Source organism: Lampris incognitus, chromosome 10 (assembly GCF_029633865.1).
Source record: "Lampris incognitus isolate fLamInc1 chromosome 10, fLamInc1.hap2, whole genome shotgun sequence".
Lineage (NCBI taxonomy): Eukaryota > Metazoa > Chordata > Actinopteri > Lampriformes > Lampridae > Lampris > Lampris incognitus.
This window is the reverse complement of record NC_079220.1, coordinates 8,768,134-8,782,260: the sequence shown is the minus strand read 5'-3', so window position 1 is coordinate 8,782,260 and position 14,127 is coordinate 8,768,134. Positions and strand designations below refer to the sequence as shown.

At 48.1% G+C, this 14,127-nt stretch overlaps 1 protein-coding gene across 2 annotated transcripts; it reads right to left on the bottom strand.

Annotated features, from left to right (window-relative positions):
• Positions 1–595: 595 nt before the first annotated feature.
• si:ch73-364h19.1 (uncharacterized) lies at positions 596–14,071 on the bottom strand. 2 transcript variants are annotated; one of them, XM_056288518.1, is made up of 6 exons: positions 13,740–14,071; positions 12,840–13,265; positions 11,927–12,036; positions 7,743–7,835; positions 4,915–5,085; positions 596–2,030 (listed from the first exon to the last, which is right to left on the bottom strand). In XM_056288518.1, the coding sequence occupies exons 2-6, from the start codon at positions 12,913–12,915 to the stop codon at positions 1,836–1,838; spliced, it is 645 nt and encodes a 214-aa protein (XP_056144493.1). In that variant the 5' UTR covers positions 12,916–13,265; positions 13,740–14,071; the 3' UTR covers positions 596–1,835. The 2 variants fall into 2 exon arrangements, with proteins under 2 accessions (XP_056144493.1, XP_056144492.1); XM_056288517.1 differs by lacking the exon at positions 13,740–14,071 and having other exon boundaries at positions 12,840–13,475.
• Between the last annotated feature and the right edge of the window lie 56 nt (positions 14,072–14,127).

Sequence of the window (14,127 nt, the reverse complement as noted above, 5' to 3'; positions counted from 1 at the left end):
TCCTGATTTAAGACGTCGACAAACCAATGAGCAAGCAGTTTTGATGCATGCTCAATAATCCAGGTAAGGAAATCAGAGAAGGTTGAATCAGTTCATCTGGATACCACGTTTACTGACAGATACATTTCATCACTCAAATACGCGACCTCTTGAGTCACTAATCCGATGACACAATCTTTACAATGACCACCTATAGCACCTATAATATAATATAATATAATAACATAATATCCAGCCATTATCAAATTTTAGTACATGTACTGCCAAAGAAATACACAACATAATATAATATATTATATATATAATATGAAATAATATAATAGTACTATATTATATTCGTATTCATGTTATATTAATATTTATATATTATATAATGTACTAAATATAATATATTAATATTTATATTTAATACTATACTACTATAATATAATATAATAACACCTAGTGTTTTGCATTTTTTGCCATTTGTGTAGTGTGAAATAGTGCTAGTGTAATATGAACGTGTCCGCATTCAAGTTGACTATATCAAAATTGGGCTCAGTATTTGCTGAGTGGAGCGAGTCCCCCCGTGCCGACACGAGAGATAATCGAACGAACGAACGAATAAACGAATGAACTGTGCTGACAACGTCGAGTGCATTTCTCCAAACAGCCACCAGATGGCAGAGGTTAGCCTTGACACACAGCGTGTTATTCCTTCTGCGTAATCTCACCATTCAAAAGGAGAGAAAAGAAGAAGAAGAAGAAACGCCTCAGATTGGTTCATTAATTTATTCTGATAGAGAAGCTGTGAACAGTGACACATTTCCTCTGACATAAATACACATGAATGCCAACAACAAGAGTTTGGTCTGCGTGCGCGAAACAAGGATGGGACATTTTTTCCAAGCAGGAAGAACATTATTCCCAGTGGTACAAGGGCCCTAAGGGAGGAATTAGGTTTTGCTGAAACCTTGTGATGAAGTTAAAATAACTTGAAGAAAAGGCACTTTCATAAGCACGTTTGGTTTCCTCTTAGTCACTCATCTTTTCTTGAGCTGAACCGTGAACCAAATCTCAAACACACTGCCTCTACGGGGTGCATATTAAAACGCCTCTCGCATTAGAATTGGTCCGGGGTAGCCGCACAAGCCAGACAGTGAGACGCAGTCCCAATGCAAGACCCTCTGAATGACGGAGGGCGCTCTTTGGCTCAGAAACGGAAGAGAAAACAGAGCAAACAATGGCAGCTAAGGTGACAATGCTCACGTAGTGACAGAAAGAGCGCTTCCTTTGTTTTGGTATTTTATATGCTCTCTCTCTCTCTCTCTCTCTCTCTCTCTCTCTCTCGCTCCTTTATTATTATTATTATTATTACGGCACACCTGTGGTCCTCCTCGATGCTGAGATGTACCAGCCACCTCAGGTCGTGGGGATTTACGGTGTGACTTGGTTTCCCTTTTCAGTAGTACCAAACAGTCACGGCCCAGTTTCTTCCCTGTGGGGACCACAGCAGCATATTGTTGTACGTCACAACGGTCTAGTAGCGTTGGAACGTTCTCGTGTGCCGGTCCAATGTTGAATATCATGCATCCGCGATTCAACACCCCATCATCTGGAGACTTCATGTAGGCCTCTTTGGTCTTTGGTCATTCTTCAGCAGGCGCCTATCCCAGCTGGCTCTCATACGTTCAGTATTGAGGTATCTGGATCAACTCGTACGGAAGTTAGGAGGACCTTGACTCGGTCGATCTGGTATCTGTGATCTGAAAGATGTCCATATTTAGCGGTTGCCGATTCTGTATCCCCCAACTCGACAAAGTGGTCAGAGGCCGCCTGCACGCGGGGCTGTAGGGTCACTCCAGGAGAACGGGACTGTTGATGCCGTCGTTGGTGCAGCACCGAGATGGCGGGTCGTTCTGAGCGGTGGGAGTTGTGGAAGTGTGTGTCGGACCGATGTTCAGGGGGCGGTACAGGTCCAAGCTGGACATGAGAATGTCACATGGTGCCTCCATGGATTGAAGGATGCTCTCCTCGTATGTCGGCGGTGGCTGTCAAAAAAAAGAAAGAGATTTTGTAAAATAATGCTTTGAAAACTAGATTACCCCCCCCCCCTTATTGTATCCGGCCAATTACCCCCACTCTACTGAGCCGTTCCGGTCGCTGCTCCACCCCCTCTGCCGATCCAGGGAGGGCTGCAGACTACCACATGTCTCCTCCAATTCATGTGGAGTCGCCAGCCGCTTCTTTTCACCTGGCAGTGAGGAGTTTCACCAGGGGGGACGTAGCGCGTGGGAGGATCACGCTATTCCCCCCAGTTCCCTCTCCCCTCTGAACAGGTTCCCCGATCGACCAGAGGAGGCGCTAGTGCAGCAACCAGGACACATACCCACATCCAGCTTACCACCCGCAGACACGGCTACCTGTGTCTGTACGGACGCCAAAATGGTTTAGTCCGCCCCTCACGAGCATCTCTCAATGCAGCCCATCTAGTCCTGTCACGAGTGACAGCTGATACAAGCGCAAGCACAGAGTCATGTCTTTCCTAAAGAAAGCAAAACCTGGGTTCCAGAAAAGAAAAGAAAAAAGGAAAGGGAGAGAAGGCAAAATGAGGGAAAACAACTGCCGAGTAATTTCCTCAAAAAGAAAGGTGAGCTAGGAGCTTTTAAAAGAAAGGCGGTTAGCTAGCTAGCTAAAGAGGAAATCTATGAGAGCTAACTAGCTAAAGAGGAAATCTATGAGAGCTAACTAGCAAAAGAGGAAATCTATGAGAGCTAACTAGCTAAAGAGGAAATCTATGAGAGCTAACTAGCTAAAGAGGAAATCTATGAGAGCTAACTAGCTAAAGAGGAAATCTATGAAAACTAACCAGCTAAAGAGGAAATCTATGAGAGCTAACTAGCTAAAGAGGAAATCTATGAGAGCTAACTAGCTAAAGAGGAAAGGGGCCCACAGAGACTGCAGTTAGCGCAAGGCTTCCTGAACTCAGAGGAGCTCCAAGTCTTTTAAAGTTTATGTTCCTTTTAGTGATGAGGCATAACAGCTTACAATAGACTCACAGACTGACTTTAAGACAAGGTTAAATATTCAACGTGACACCCCACAACTGCTTAAGCGAATCAATTCAAGTCAATGAATACACTGGTCCGTGACGGGGGGGGGGGAAGAAGAAGAAATTAGCATACAACCTACAAACTCACTGCCCCTGCTGAGATTAGCCCGGTGTGCTGCTTAGAGTAGGTACATCATGACAAGATAGCCGCTTCGTAAAACAAAACGTAATTGGGATGTGTTTGTATTTACATTTCCGATTAATCGGCCTCCGCGCGGCTAGCCAGGTACGCGTGTGCTCCCCCGGTGCGTTAAGCTGGATCCATCTGATCACATCAGGCAGATCCGCACTCCCTCTCCGAGTCCTCCTATCTTTTAATTGCTTGGGGACCCTCGGGCGACAGGGCCCACCCTGGCACCTCCACCGTAGTCCTCATGCACTCGCCACACACAAACCCCATACCAGGCCACCAAGTTTTACTGCTCGTCTGCCCCTGAGGCCACAAGACAAGACAGGGGAAATTAAGAGCCATCATTGGTACCCACCAAACACAGCCTAAAGGGGGGGGGGGCTTTTCAGACACCCGAGCGGAAGGTGCGCGTGTTCGTGTGATGGCGTGTGCGTGGCGTAAAAAGGATGGGCAGTCGTGCCACGGTGGCTGTTTAATTAAGGGAAAAGGAGGGGAGGTCAAAGCAGGAAAAGGAAAAAAAACACACAGTACAAGACAGGAGCACAAAGCTGTGTTTTTAGGCACTGTTTGCGCTCTGGATACAGGCTTTAATTATGTTCGGTGCGCCTTTTTTCTCATTACCTTGTTTGCTCGAGCGTTGCGCGAGTCAAAAGCTCGGCGAAAAGATCAACACGGTGAAACCTTGAGAAGCGACCGCCAGCACAGACCGCCAGCGGAACGGCAGATGAGCCGATAGTGCGTCGTGTTTACTCAGCGCCGAGTTCAGCCTTATCTTCGAACAAGCTCTCGTTACAATATTGCAGGCCAGCGTGGTTATAATCAGTGGCGGCTGGAGCTAAAAATTTAAGGGGGGGGGGGGCCCGCAGTTTACAGTTTACCTTGGCGCAGCACACCTGACAGCTGCTTTAATGTCCACTCAGTCAGAGTTATTAAGAAGGGCAACGGAGCCTATCAGGGTTCGTAGAGGGTGGATGATTGACAGTCGAGACGAGGAGTCGTGGTGGGTGTGAACCTGATTGACAGCCACGAGAGTTGTCCAATCACGTTAAGATCAAAAAGCATTAAAACAATACCGGTTCGCTGCCAGTAAAAGTGGGCGTGTCTGGGGCAGCACAGAACTGCGCCCCTATGGAAAATCTGAAGGAACCAATCAGACAGCAGCCTCAGGTCACCTGCTCGCCACAAGTTTGAGGGCTTACATAAGGTGTCGTTTGGCCGGCGCTCCCTCACCCAGGAAGTATGTGTATTCAGACAGAAATCAACCAAATACCATTTGGAGCCAACATTTAATGGCGCTCACAGACTGAAAAACGCTTTTATTTCATAATTATTTGCATTAAACAACTAAATTATACGTATGTAACATGTTTAAGTAGATTTTCATGATGTTTGAAGGGGGCGGCGCCCCAGCGCCCTGCACTGGCCAGCCGCCACTGGAATAAAGACAACCTACCTCTTATTATATCCCTTTCGTTGTCAAAACCGGAAGTTGAGGGGCCACCCTAATAATGCTGGGGGTTATGTGAGGTTTGAGATACAGCGTTCTTCTGAGAGTATGAGAGAAGAGAGAGGAGCAAACGATGGGTACTGTTGGACCGCGGCGGATGAAACACGCCATTGTCCCGTCATTTATGACCGGGGACTGCGTGCATCAACTGCCGTGTCCCCGTCCTAAATCTTAACATGCCCCCACCTCGGTGATAATGGGTCCATTGAGGCCGAAGCGATCCGCAATCATCATGTGGATCTGCCTCTGGCGGTCCTTCTTCCTCACGCTCTCATAAGATGGCAGCCTGGGCAGGGGGCCCTCCAGGGAGGGCAGGCTGTAGCTGGAGGGTCTGCTGACGTAAAACAGCGGACCAGCCTGCTCCGAAGGACACATGCGGGGGGCAAAGCACAGCAGGTCAGTGAGGGGGATGAGACAGGTCCTGTCATAACTGGTCATTTTTAACCCATGCCCTTTTCTGCTATCGTTAAGGGTCTAATCAAGCGACAGGTTGCCAGATCTGTTAAACTGCTTCGGTACTGAGCAAGTTCACATCGGCTGACTGACTGCCGCACACCGAGCTGTGGCGTAGCCCTTCGGGGCAATTGCGCTCGCCAAATAACATCCACTAAAAGAGCCCTTTTTTGTGCACCCCCCCCCTTTTTTCCCCACTTGTATCCGGCTAATTACCCCACTCTTCCGAGCCATTCCGGTCGCTGCTCCACCCCCCTCTGCCGATCCGGGGAGGGCTGCAGACCACCACATGCCTCCTCCCATACATGTGCAGTCGCCAGCCGCTTCTTTTCACCTGACAGGGAGGAGTTTCGCCCGGGGGACGTAGCGCGTGAGAGGATCACGCTATTCCCCCCCACCCCCACCCCCAGTTCCCCCTCCCTCCCGGACAGCCCCCCCCCACGGCGCTAGCGTAGCGACCAAGACACATATACCAACTACTATCCGGCTTCCCAACGGAATAGACCGCTATCCAGGCGCCCCATGTTATGAGAGTTTATAGACCGTTAAGCACAAACGCAGTCACGGATTCATATCGATACCGAATCCGTTTCATACCGGAGAAGAAGTCCTGCTCCGTTATCCTACGAGGAGTAAGTTGGCACAGGAAGACGACAACGGAAGCATGAAATTTGGAGAAAAATGCAAAAAAAGGTCTGTCACCGCAATGACTGACTGTACTGAGATTGTCTCTTCATAATGAAAGGTGTTTTTAATCCTGAGCCTACTACTACTACTACCACCACTACTACTACTACTACTATTACTACTACTACTACTATTACTACTACTGCTACCACCACTACTACTACTACTACTACTACTATTACTACTATTACTACTACTACTACTACCACCACTACTATTACTACTACTACTACCACCACTACTACTACTACTACTATTACTACTACTACTACTACTACCACCACTACTACTACTACTACTCCTATTACTACTACTACTACTACTGCTACTACTACTACTACTACTACTACTGCTACCACCACTACTACTACTACTACTACCACCACCACTACTACTACTACTACTACTACTACTGCTACCACCACTACTACTACTACTACTACTGCTACACCACCACTACTACTACTACTACTACTACTACCACCACTACTACTACTACTACTACTACTACCACTACTACCACCACCACTACTACTACTACTACTACCACCACTACTACTACTACTACTACTACTACCACTACTAGTACTACTACTACTACTACTACTACTACCACCACCACTACTACTACTACTACTACCACCACTACTACTACTACTACTACTACTACCACTACTAGTACTACTACTACTACTACTACAACCACTAGTACTACCACTACTATTACTACTACTACTACTACTGCTACCACCACTACTACTACTACTACTACTACTACTACTACCACCACTACTACTATTACTACTACTACCACCACTACTACTACTACTACTATTACTACTACTACTACTACCACCACTACTACTACTACTATTACTACTACTACCACCACTACTACTACTACTACTATTACTACTACTACTACTTTCGCCTGCTCCCGTTAGGGGGCGCCACAGCGGATCATCCGTTTCCATCTCTTCCTGTCCTCTGCCTCTTCCTCTGTCCCACCAGCCACCTGCATGTCCTCCCTCACCACATTCATAAACCTCCTCTTTGGCCTTCCTCTTCTCCTCTTCCCCGGCAGCTCCATATTCAGCATCCTTCTCCCAATATACCCAGCATCTCTCCTCCACACATGTCCAAACCATCTCAATCTTGCCTCTCTTGCTTTGTCTCCAAACCGTCCAACCTGAGCTGTCCCTCTAATATCGTTCCTAATCCTGTCCTTCTTCGTCACTCCCAGTGAAAATCTTATCATCTTCATCTCTGCCACCTCCAGCTCCACCTCCTGTCTTTTCATCAGTGCCACTGTCTCCAAACCATATAACATAGCTGGTCTCACAACCATCTTTGTAAACCTTCCCTTTAACTCTTGCTGGTACCCTTCTGTCGCAAATCACTCCTGACACTCTTCTCCACCCACTCCACCCTGCCTGCACTCTCTTCTTCACCTCTCTTCCGCACTCCCCGTTACTTTGGACAGTTGACCCCAGGTATTTAAACGCGTCCACCTTCGTCACCTCTACTCCTAACATCCTGAGCCTGTAGTGCCAAAAAAAAGAGCTCTTTTAGGGGACGTTGTTTGGCGAGCGCTGTTGCCCCGAAGAATTACCCTGCGGCTTGCTGCACAGCAGGCAGCCAGCGCGAGATCGCGCCACACTGAATTGAATCAGTTTAAAAGCTTCTGCAACCCATTACTCAACTGTATCCTAAATGATGGGAAAATAGGGCTTAGGTTAAAAAAAAATATATATATATATATATATATATATATATATATATATATATATATATATATTGGTGTTTCACTTTCACAGGAGGTAGCCAACATAGTAGCCAATTGTTAGGATACTTCCGCAGTGTTTGCCCCTCACCTGAGTGTCACAGCCACTTAAGGCCTGGCTCTGCTCCAGACAGGGACCCCCGACCAGCATCTGTCTGCTGCTGTAGTACTGGGGAGCGGCGTCCTGGTGGAACAAACACACGTGGAGAAAGCGGTGAGCGCATCTGCGAGAGTTTGAAAGGACCAAGAGCGGCACAACGAGGCCAATTCACGTGAAGTTGAATCAGTTCATCCGGACACAACATTTATTGGGAGAAACGTTCCCTCACTCATCTAAGTGACCTCCTCCGCCTCAACTGACTGCAGGTATCTCCACCCTTATGAACAATACGGTGGCCTAACGACCAACAACAACCATTGGCAACTGTTCCAAGAAAGAACGCCGTTTTATTTTTGCCATTGTAGGTTACAATAACATGTGTTCTCTGCATGTAAGCCATCCTATTGTGCAGGAGCAGTGGGCAGCTGCAGCGCCCGGAGACCAACTCCGGTTCTTCTTTCCATTGCCTTGCTCAGGGGCACAGACAGGAGTATTAACCCTAGCTTCTTTTTGACGGTGGGAGGGAGCCGGAGCCCCCGGAGGAAACCCACGCCGTGCAGCAACCAGGACACATACCCACACCCGGCTTCCACGGGGATTCGAACCGGAGATCCCCGTGTTGGTGGGCAACGGAGTAGACCGCTATGCTGCCCGGACGCCCCTCATTTCAGTGTTTCATTTGGTTCTCCACATTGTGAATCCTTGGTACTCTGCCCTAATGCTCTAATTAGTCAGAAATCCACTAATTTCAGCCTAATTGAACAATTTTCACGCCTTATTTAATCACAGCGGACACTGGCTGGTTTAGCGATACCATAAATTGTCCAACAAATAAGACGACCACCCTCCAGATTTCCGTGCCTCCTCCCAACACACCGCCCCTTCCTCGAACGCGACCGGTCGAGGTAGGAATCCTGGGGGGAAGACGCCTGCCAGAAAAACTGCGTGATTGTTTCTCCGTCTAAATGAGCCTCCTTTGTCCCGAAGAACAATGCCCCGTGTCCCAGTGTGTCATCGGGGTTCCTTTGGTAACAAACCACACAGTGCGGTCCTTTCAGAGCGTCTCTCTTCCCCTTGTAACTCCAGCAGGTACCCTTTAACGAGCGCGCTCCAGTACACATTATGGCCTCGTACGTCATTCGGGTCTGTGTTGCCACAAAGTCAACTGAGCTCCTTCCCGAGACGGGTCATTCCGAGATGACGACACGGGAGGTGAGGATCACGGGAGGTGAGGATCCCAGTTGCAGCCGTCGCCAAGAAACGACGGCCACAGAGAAGCCGGTGGAAGTTAAGAGGACAAAAAAGCATCAAAACAATTGCGCGTTTTCCCAGGCCTGTTTAAACAACTCGGACCGGCACACTCCAATGACCTTTGCCATAACCCTTACAGCACGTGATGCGGAGAGTGGGCGCAGAAACGGCCGTGTCAAAGGTCACTTTCTCTCCCTGGTTTGCACTTTTAACGGTCGAGAAAGTCTTCGGGAAACAGAGAAAAAGGGGAGCCGCCCTTTTGTCTGCCGTCACCGATTCACCCACTGTGGAAAAGCACAGCCGTGTAAAATCAGAGTTGGAGTCGGGGGAGGACCCCATCGCCGGCGGGCCTTTTTCAGCACCACCGTCTAAAGGAGAGCCATTGTCCCCCCCGTGCCCCCCCCCGACACCCACAGCGGGGTCCAGCCACTATTCATGTTGCAAACTGAAGCAGGGAGAGGTATGTGACGGCAGAGTTGATAGGAGACATTAACCGTTCCATAGGGACACAATGAAAGAGTCTCTCCGTGTGCACTTCCCTCACAATCTGACTGGGCCTTCGCCGTCTCAGCCCTTGTGTTGATAACAAAAAACAGCCCCCCTCCTCCTCCCCTCCCCCCCTTTCAGCCTCACATCTGACTCAGTCTTAGCACCGGCGTCAAGGAAAATGTTTGTTTTGAACTGAAGCAAATGAATCATCCCAAAAAAGACGCCTTTCGTTCTTTCGAACGACGCTTACCACGTGGACTCCTCACCCTCCGGGACTCCCCCGAGGTTATCTCCTCCCCGTTCTCCGACCGTTTACGGTGTGTCTTCTGCAATTTGCCGTACGTACTTGGACGCTCGACACTGATAGCAAAGTAAAACTCCACTTGTCCGTGATTTCTTATCTGGCAGGCAACTGGATGCTCAGCGCAGCTACAGGTCAACGTGACCGACATGTGCATCTGGGACGGTTTGTCCGTTCCTGACGCGGGACGGCACAAGTTCAAACCACTGAGACCGCAGAGCAGCGCAGCTTCCTGTATGTGAGCGAGGCCCGGTTTGGGGTTGTGTCTCTGCGCTCTCGAGATAACGCCGCCGCTTCACCCCTGGGACCTCGGGAGGTGAGATGCAAGCCAGGAAAAGGAAGCATGGAGGATGGTGGAGGACGGAGGGGAACGGTATTTCCTGCACCGTGGCCTGCTGTTTTATTGCGGCAGTTGAAATGGCGTTGTGAAGCCATAAAGATTCGCTACGCTCAGGCGACTGCACTTCCACACCAAACGGTACCCAGGCCTCTTCTCGTGGTTTAGTTTCTGTCTTGTCTTGGGCATATATCAGCTAACGTCAGTAATGTATGTATGTATGTATGTATGTATGTATGTATGTATGTATGTATGTATGTATGTATGTATGTATGTATGTAATATAGTATGGTAATATGTATAATAATATAATATAGTATATAGCAATAATTATATATATATAGTAATATACTATATAATATAGTAATATAACATATAGGGATAGGGATAGTATAGGTAATATAGTATAATATAGTATATAATATATAGTATGTATGTATAATATATCATAACGACCACGGATGACTAGACTCGCTAGCCCTTGGCTAACGGGTCGGACTCTTTAGCTCTTTAGCGCAACCCGGGTTCGCGTCCCGGCTGCGGCGGATTCCCGGCTGCCCCCTGAATTCGCCACATTGGTGTCAGAAGTGGGATGGTGAAACCGTGAGGCCATCCGAAGCGCGTGCGCCCACAGGCGTGAGGGAGCTGGTATGCTGAAGCGCGCTTCCCGAAGGAGGGGGGGGGGTGGAACGTCCACGGATGACTAGACTCGCTAGCCCTTGGCTAACAGGTCGACTGGTTAGCCCGTGTTTGCGTCCCGGCTGCACCCTGAATTTGCTACAATATGTATGTATGTATGTATGTATGTATGTATGTATGTATGTATGTATGTATGTATGTATGTATGTATGTATGTATGTATGTATGTACTATGTTTGTTTGTTTGTACTATGTATGTATGTATGTATGTATGTACTATGTATGTATGTATGTATGTACTATGTATGTATGTACTGTGTATGTATGTACTATGTATGTATGTATGTATGTATGTATGTATGTATGTATGTATGATGGGGATATGATGATCTTATATGGCGATCTTGTTTTTTGATGTTTGGAGGTGAACTTGGGTTTTTGGTCCAGGGTGTCTCCCCGCCTGCCGCCCAATGACTGCTGGGATAGGCTCCAGCATCCCCGCGAGCCTGAGTAGGATGAGCGGTTTGGATAATGGATAGATGGATGGATGGATGGATGGATGGATGGATGGATGGATGGATGGATGGAGACTCAAATTTCCAACAAATTTCCTCTAGTAGGACAGTAAAGTATATCTATATCTATCTGTTCATCTAGCTAAAATGCCATAATTTACCTTGAGAAAAGAACCCTATGACACTTTAAAAGATTATGTTGTTCTGCTTCAACATGCAATGCCAGCGGGTGAGGGGAAAACAAATTAATTCATGGTGCTTTAATTACACAGGTAAATAAGTAAAACCCAAATCTCCAGTGAAGGGCTAATTCTGTCCAAGTCCATTAAAGCTTCTGTGTCATACGGCATGGGGATATTTCTCGATTTCGGGGGAGGTGTGGGGGGGCAGCTAATTCAATCGAGGCAAATGTGTGCCCAGACAACAATCATGTTTACTCATTAGCATGCAAATTGAATCTGACACTCCTTAACGCTGCTGCGTGGGATTGAACGGTGTGCTTGGACCCCGATCCACCAAATGATTAATGAGAACAACTTGGTGTGGACAAGTCTGGAAAAGGCAATAAGCTTACAGGTTGTTCTACAGAATCCTGGACATGAGAGGGTTAGTTTCTCGCTTCTGTTTCTCCACATGGACTCACCATGTCTACGTGTGACTGCTGACAGGAGCGGACTCTGCAGCACTGAGGGTCCTTACGGTAGATGAAGGACAGCAGCACCACAATGACCACAAAGAACACCAGAGAAGAAACTGTTTGGAAACAACAGAGAAGGGACTGTTCATTAGTCACAGCTAATTAGACACTCTTTCTTCGGTCACCCATTGGCTCGTCAGGAGATGCCAGCGAAGTCACACGGCGTTTTCCGACACTTCACAGTTGCGAGGTTTTAAGTGGGGTTTCGAGGGGTTTATGTGACACAAAGGGATTGGGATAAGACTGGCTTCTGTCTGGGGAAAATTGTATGTTCACTTTGGCCGGGCAATTTCCACTTTCTACAATCTGGCCATGAGACCTTCTCTGAAACGCAGCTAAATGTAGAATCAAGGAATTTCTCTCCTGATGCTGTTCTATCAAGACCAATAACAGCTTGCAGATAATAAGACGACCTCTGAGGTCATTGATGGTAATCATGGGGGAAAAAATGCTCCGTGTCCCATGTGGCAAGTAAATTAGCTGCTATCAGCAGCGATAGCCTTATCACGTTGCTGCAGCATAATTGGATAGTTCTAACACGAACCCACAATCCAGCGGGGACATTAATCACACCTTATGGTGTATATGGCTTTATTGGGATACTTTGTTTCTTCTCTTCACCCATGCAGTTTCTTTTTTTTCTCTCGTTTGGCTCATATTGTGACGTTATGTTTCTCTTCAAAATTCTGATGTCATCTCAAAAAGAAAGTCGTCCCGTTTGAAACATTCTCGTTACATTTTCTAACTTCACAGAACCCTCAGCGAAGCTTCTCTGACGCGAATAAAGGCAACGCATCCTACAACAAAAACCTCTCACCGAACATGTAAAACTGCGGAAAGTGCGAATGGCAATACTCACAAGACGCGACGATCACTGTCAGCTGGTCCGATGTCAGTTGTAAGGGGGGGATTGTTGGTTTCTGTGTGGAGGACATCTCTCACATAGGGACTTCTAGTTTCCTCCGGAATTCAGCAGCCTGGGCAGAAAGGGTTCTCCTCGCGCATTCTGAACGGAGTCCGGTACCGGTCCGCCTGTTGTTGTTATGTCGCGTCCTCTCTGCTCCACTCCACACATCGGTCTGATCCAGTCAGGCTACGGACACGCTAAACACGGCACAGCGCCTCTGAGCCCTGAAGCCATACTGTCGCCCTGTGGCAGCTTCTTCACAGGACAAGCAGTGCTCGGTACTTCACAGACCGTGCTCCGGCGGAGCAGCAGCCGCAGGGGTTACAACTTCGACCGACTTGAGTGATAGGCTTTGTTGATACACGTGGATTTCCTCTGCTTCCGCCGCCTCAAGCAAAGACAAAAAAAGAAAGAAAGAAAGAAAATGTACGCAGCCGGCTGAGATGTCTGAATTTAAAAGGCGCCCATGCAGACTGGGAGCCCGAACCTGACCCAAAAAATAAATAAAATAAGATACTCCAAACGCCGGTCTCCCATCACAGGGTGCACTAATGCAATACTTAACACGACACTGGAAGGATTTTTGGCATCCCCCCCCCCCGTCTCTCCTCCGTCGCTGATGAGACACGTTATGTTATGTGATTCGGATCAACGCAGTCAGACGCTGCATTCTTGAGCAGGACTTACGTTACCTGGGCGATGCATGGGGGCTCTTGTGTTTAGTGGACCCGTATCGTGTTTCTGTTTGAGCGGCACGGCGATTTAAACGGGAGGGGGTGGGTGGGGGGGCGGGGAGGCAAAGCGGACGCGTTAAATCGCGGACAGGACATCTTATTGCAACAAAACCAATACCTGTAACTGCGCTCCCCGACTTCCGACCCGCGATAATGGGCACGAAACGACCACAGACTACACGGTTCAGAGGAGGGGGAGAGGAGGAGGAGGAGGGGGCCACCGAGACCTAAAAGAAACAAGAGACTTAATATCTCTGCTGCAGAAATAGAGATGCTGCTGTTTACACGCTGTTTATTCATATTCGTTGACATCCCATAATACACTCGTATTCGTGCACCGCCGCACGTTACTGTGCTATTCGGCACTTTCTGGTCAGGCGCCGAACCGCGCGTCGCTGACGGTAAAGTTGCTATAACGCCCCATCTCATAGTAAAACTATAACCCGGAACACCCCCCCCCCCCACGACAGGAGAGGACAGCTAGCGGCGACTCTCGAGGGCGGCGC

Bases quoted from the DNA above. Each gene is read 5' to 3' on its own strand.
- si:ch73-364h19.1 (XM_056288518.1), bottom strand. From the start codon at position 12,915: ATGTCCTCCACACAGAAACCAACAATCCCCCCCTTACAACTGACATCG. The intron at 7,836-11,926 runs GTGAGTCCATGT...TTGTTCCACCAG, and splicing joins AGCAGTCACACGTAGACATG to GACGCCGCTCCCCAGTACTA. The intron at 2,031-4,914 runs GTGGGGGCATGT...TTTTTTTGACAG, and splicing joins ATGGACCCATTATCACCGAG to CCACCGCCGACATACGAGGA.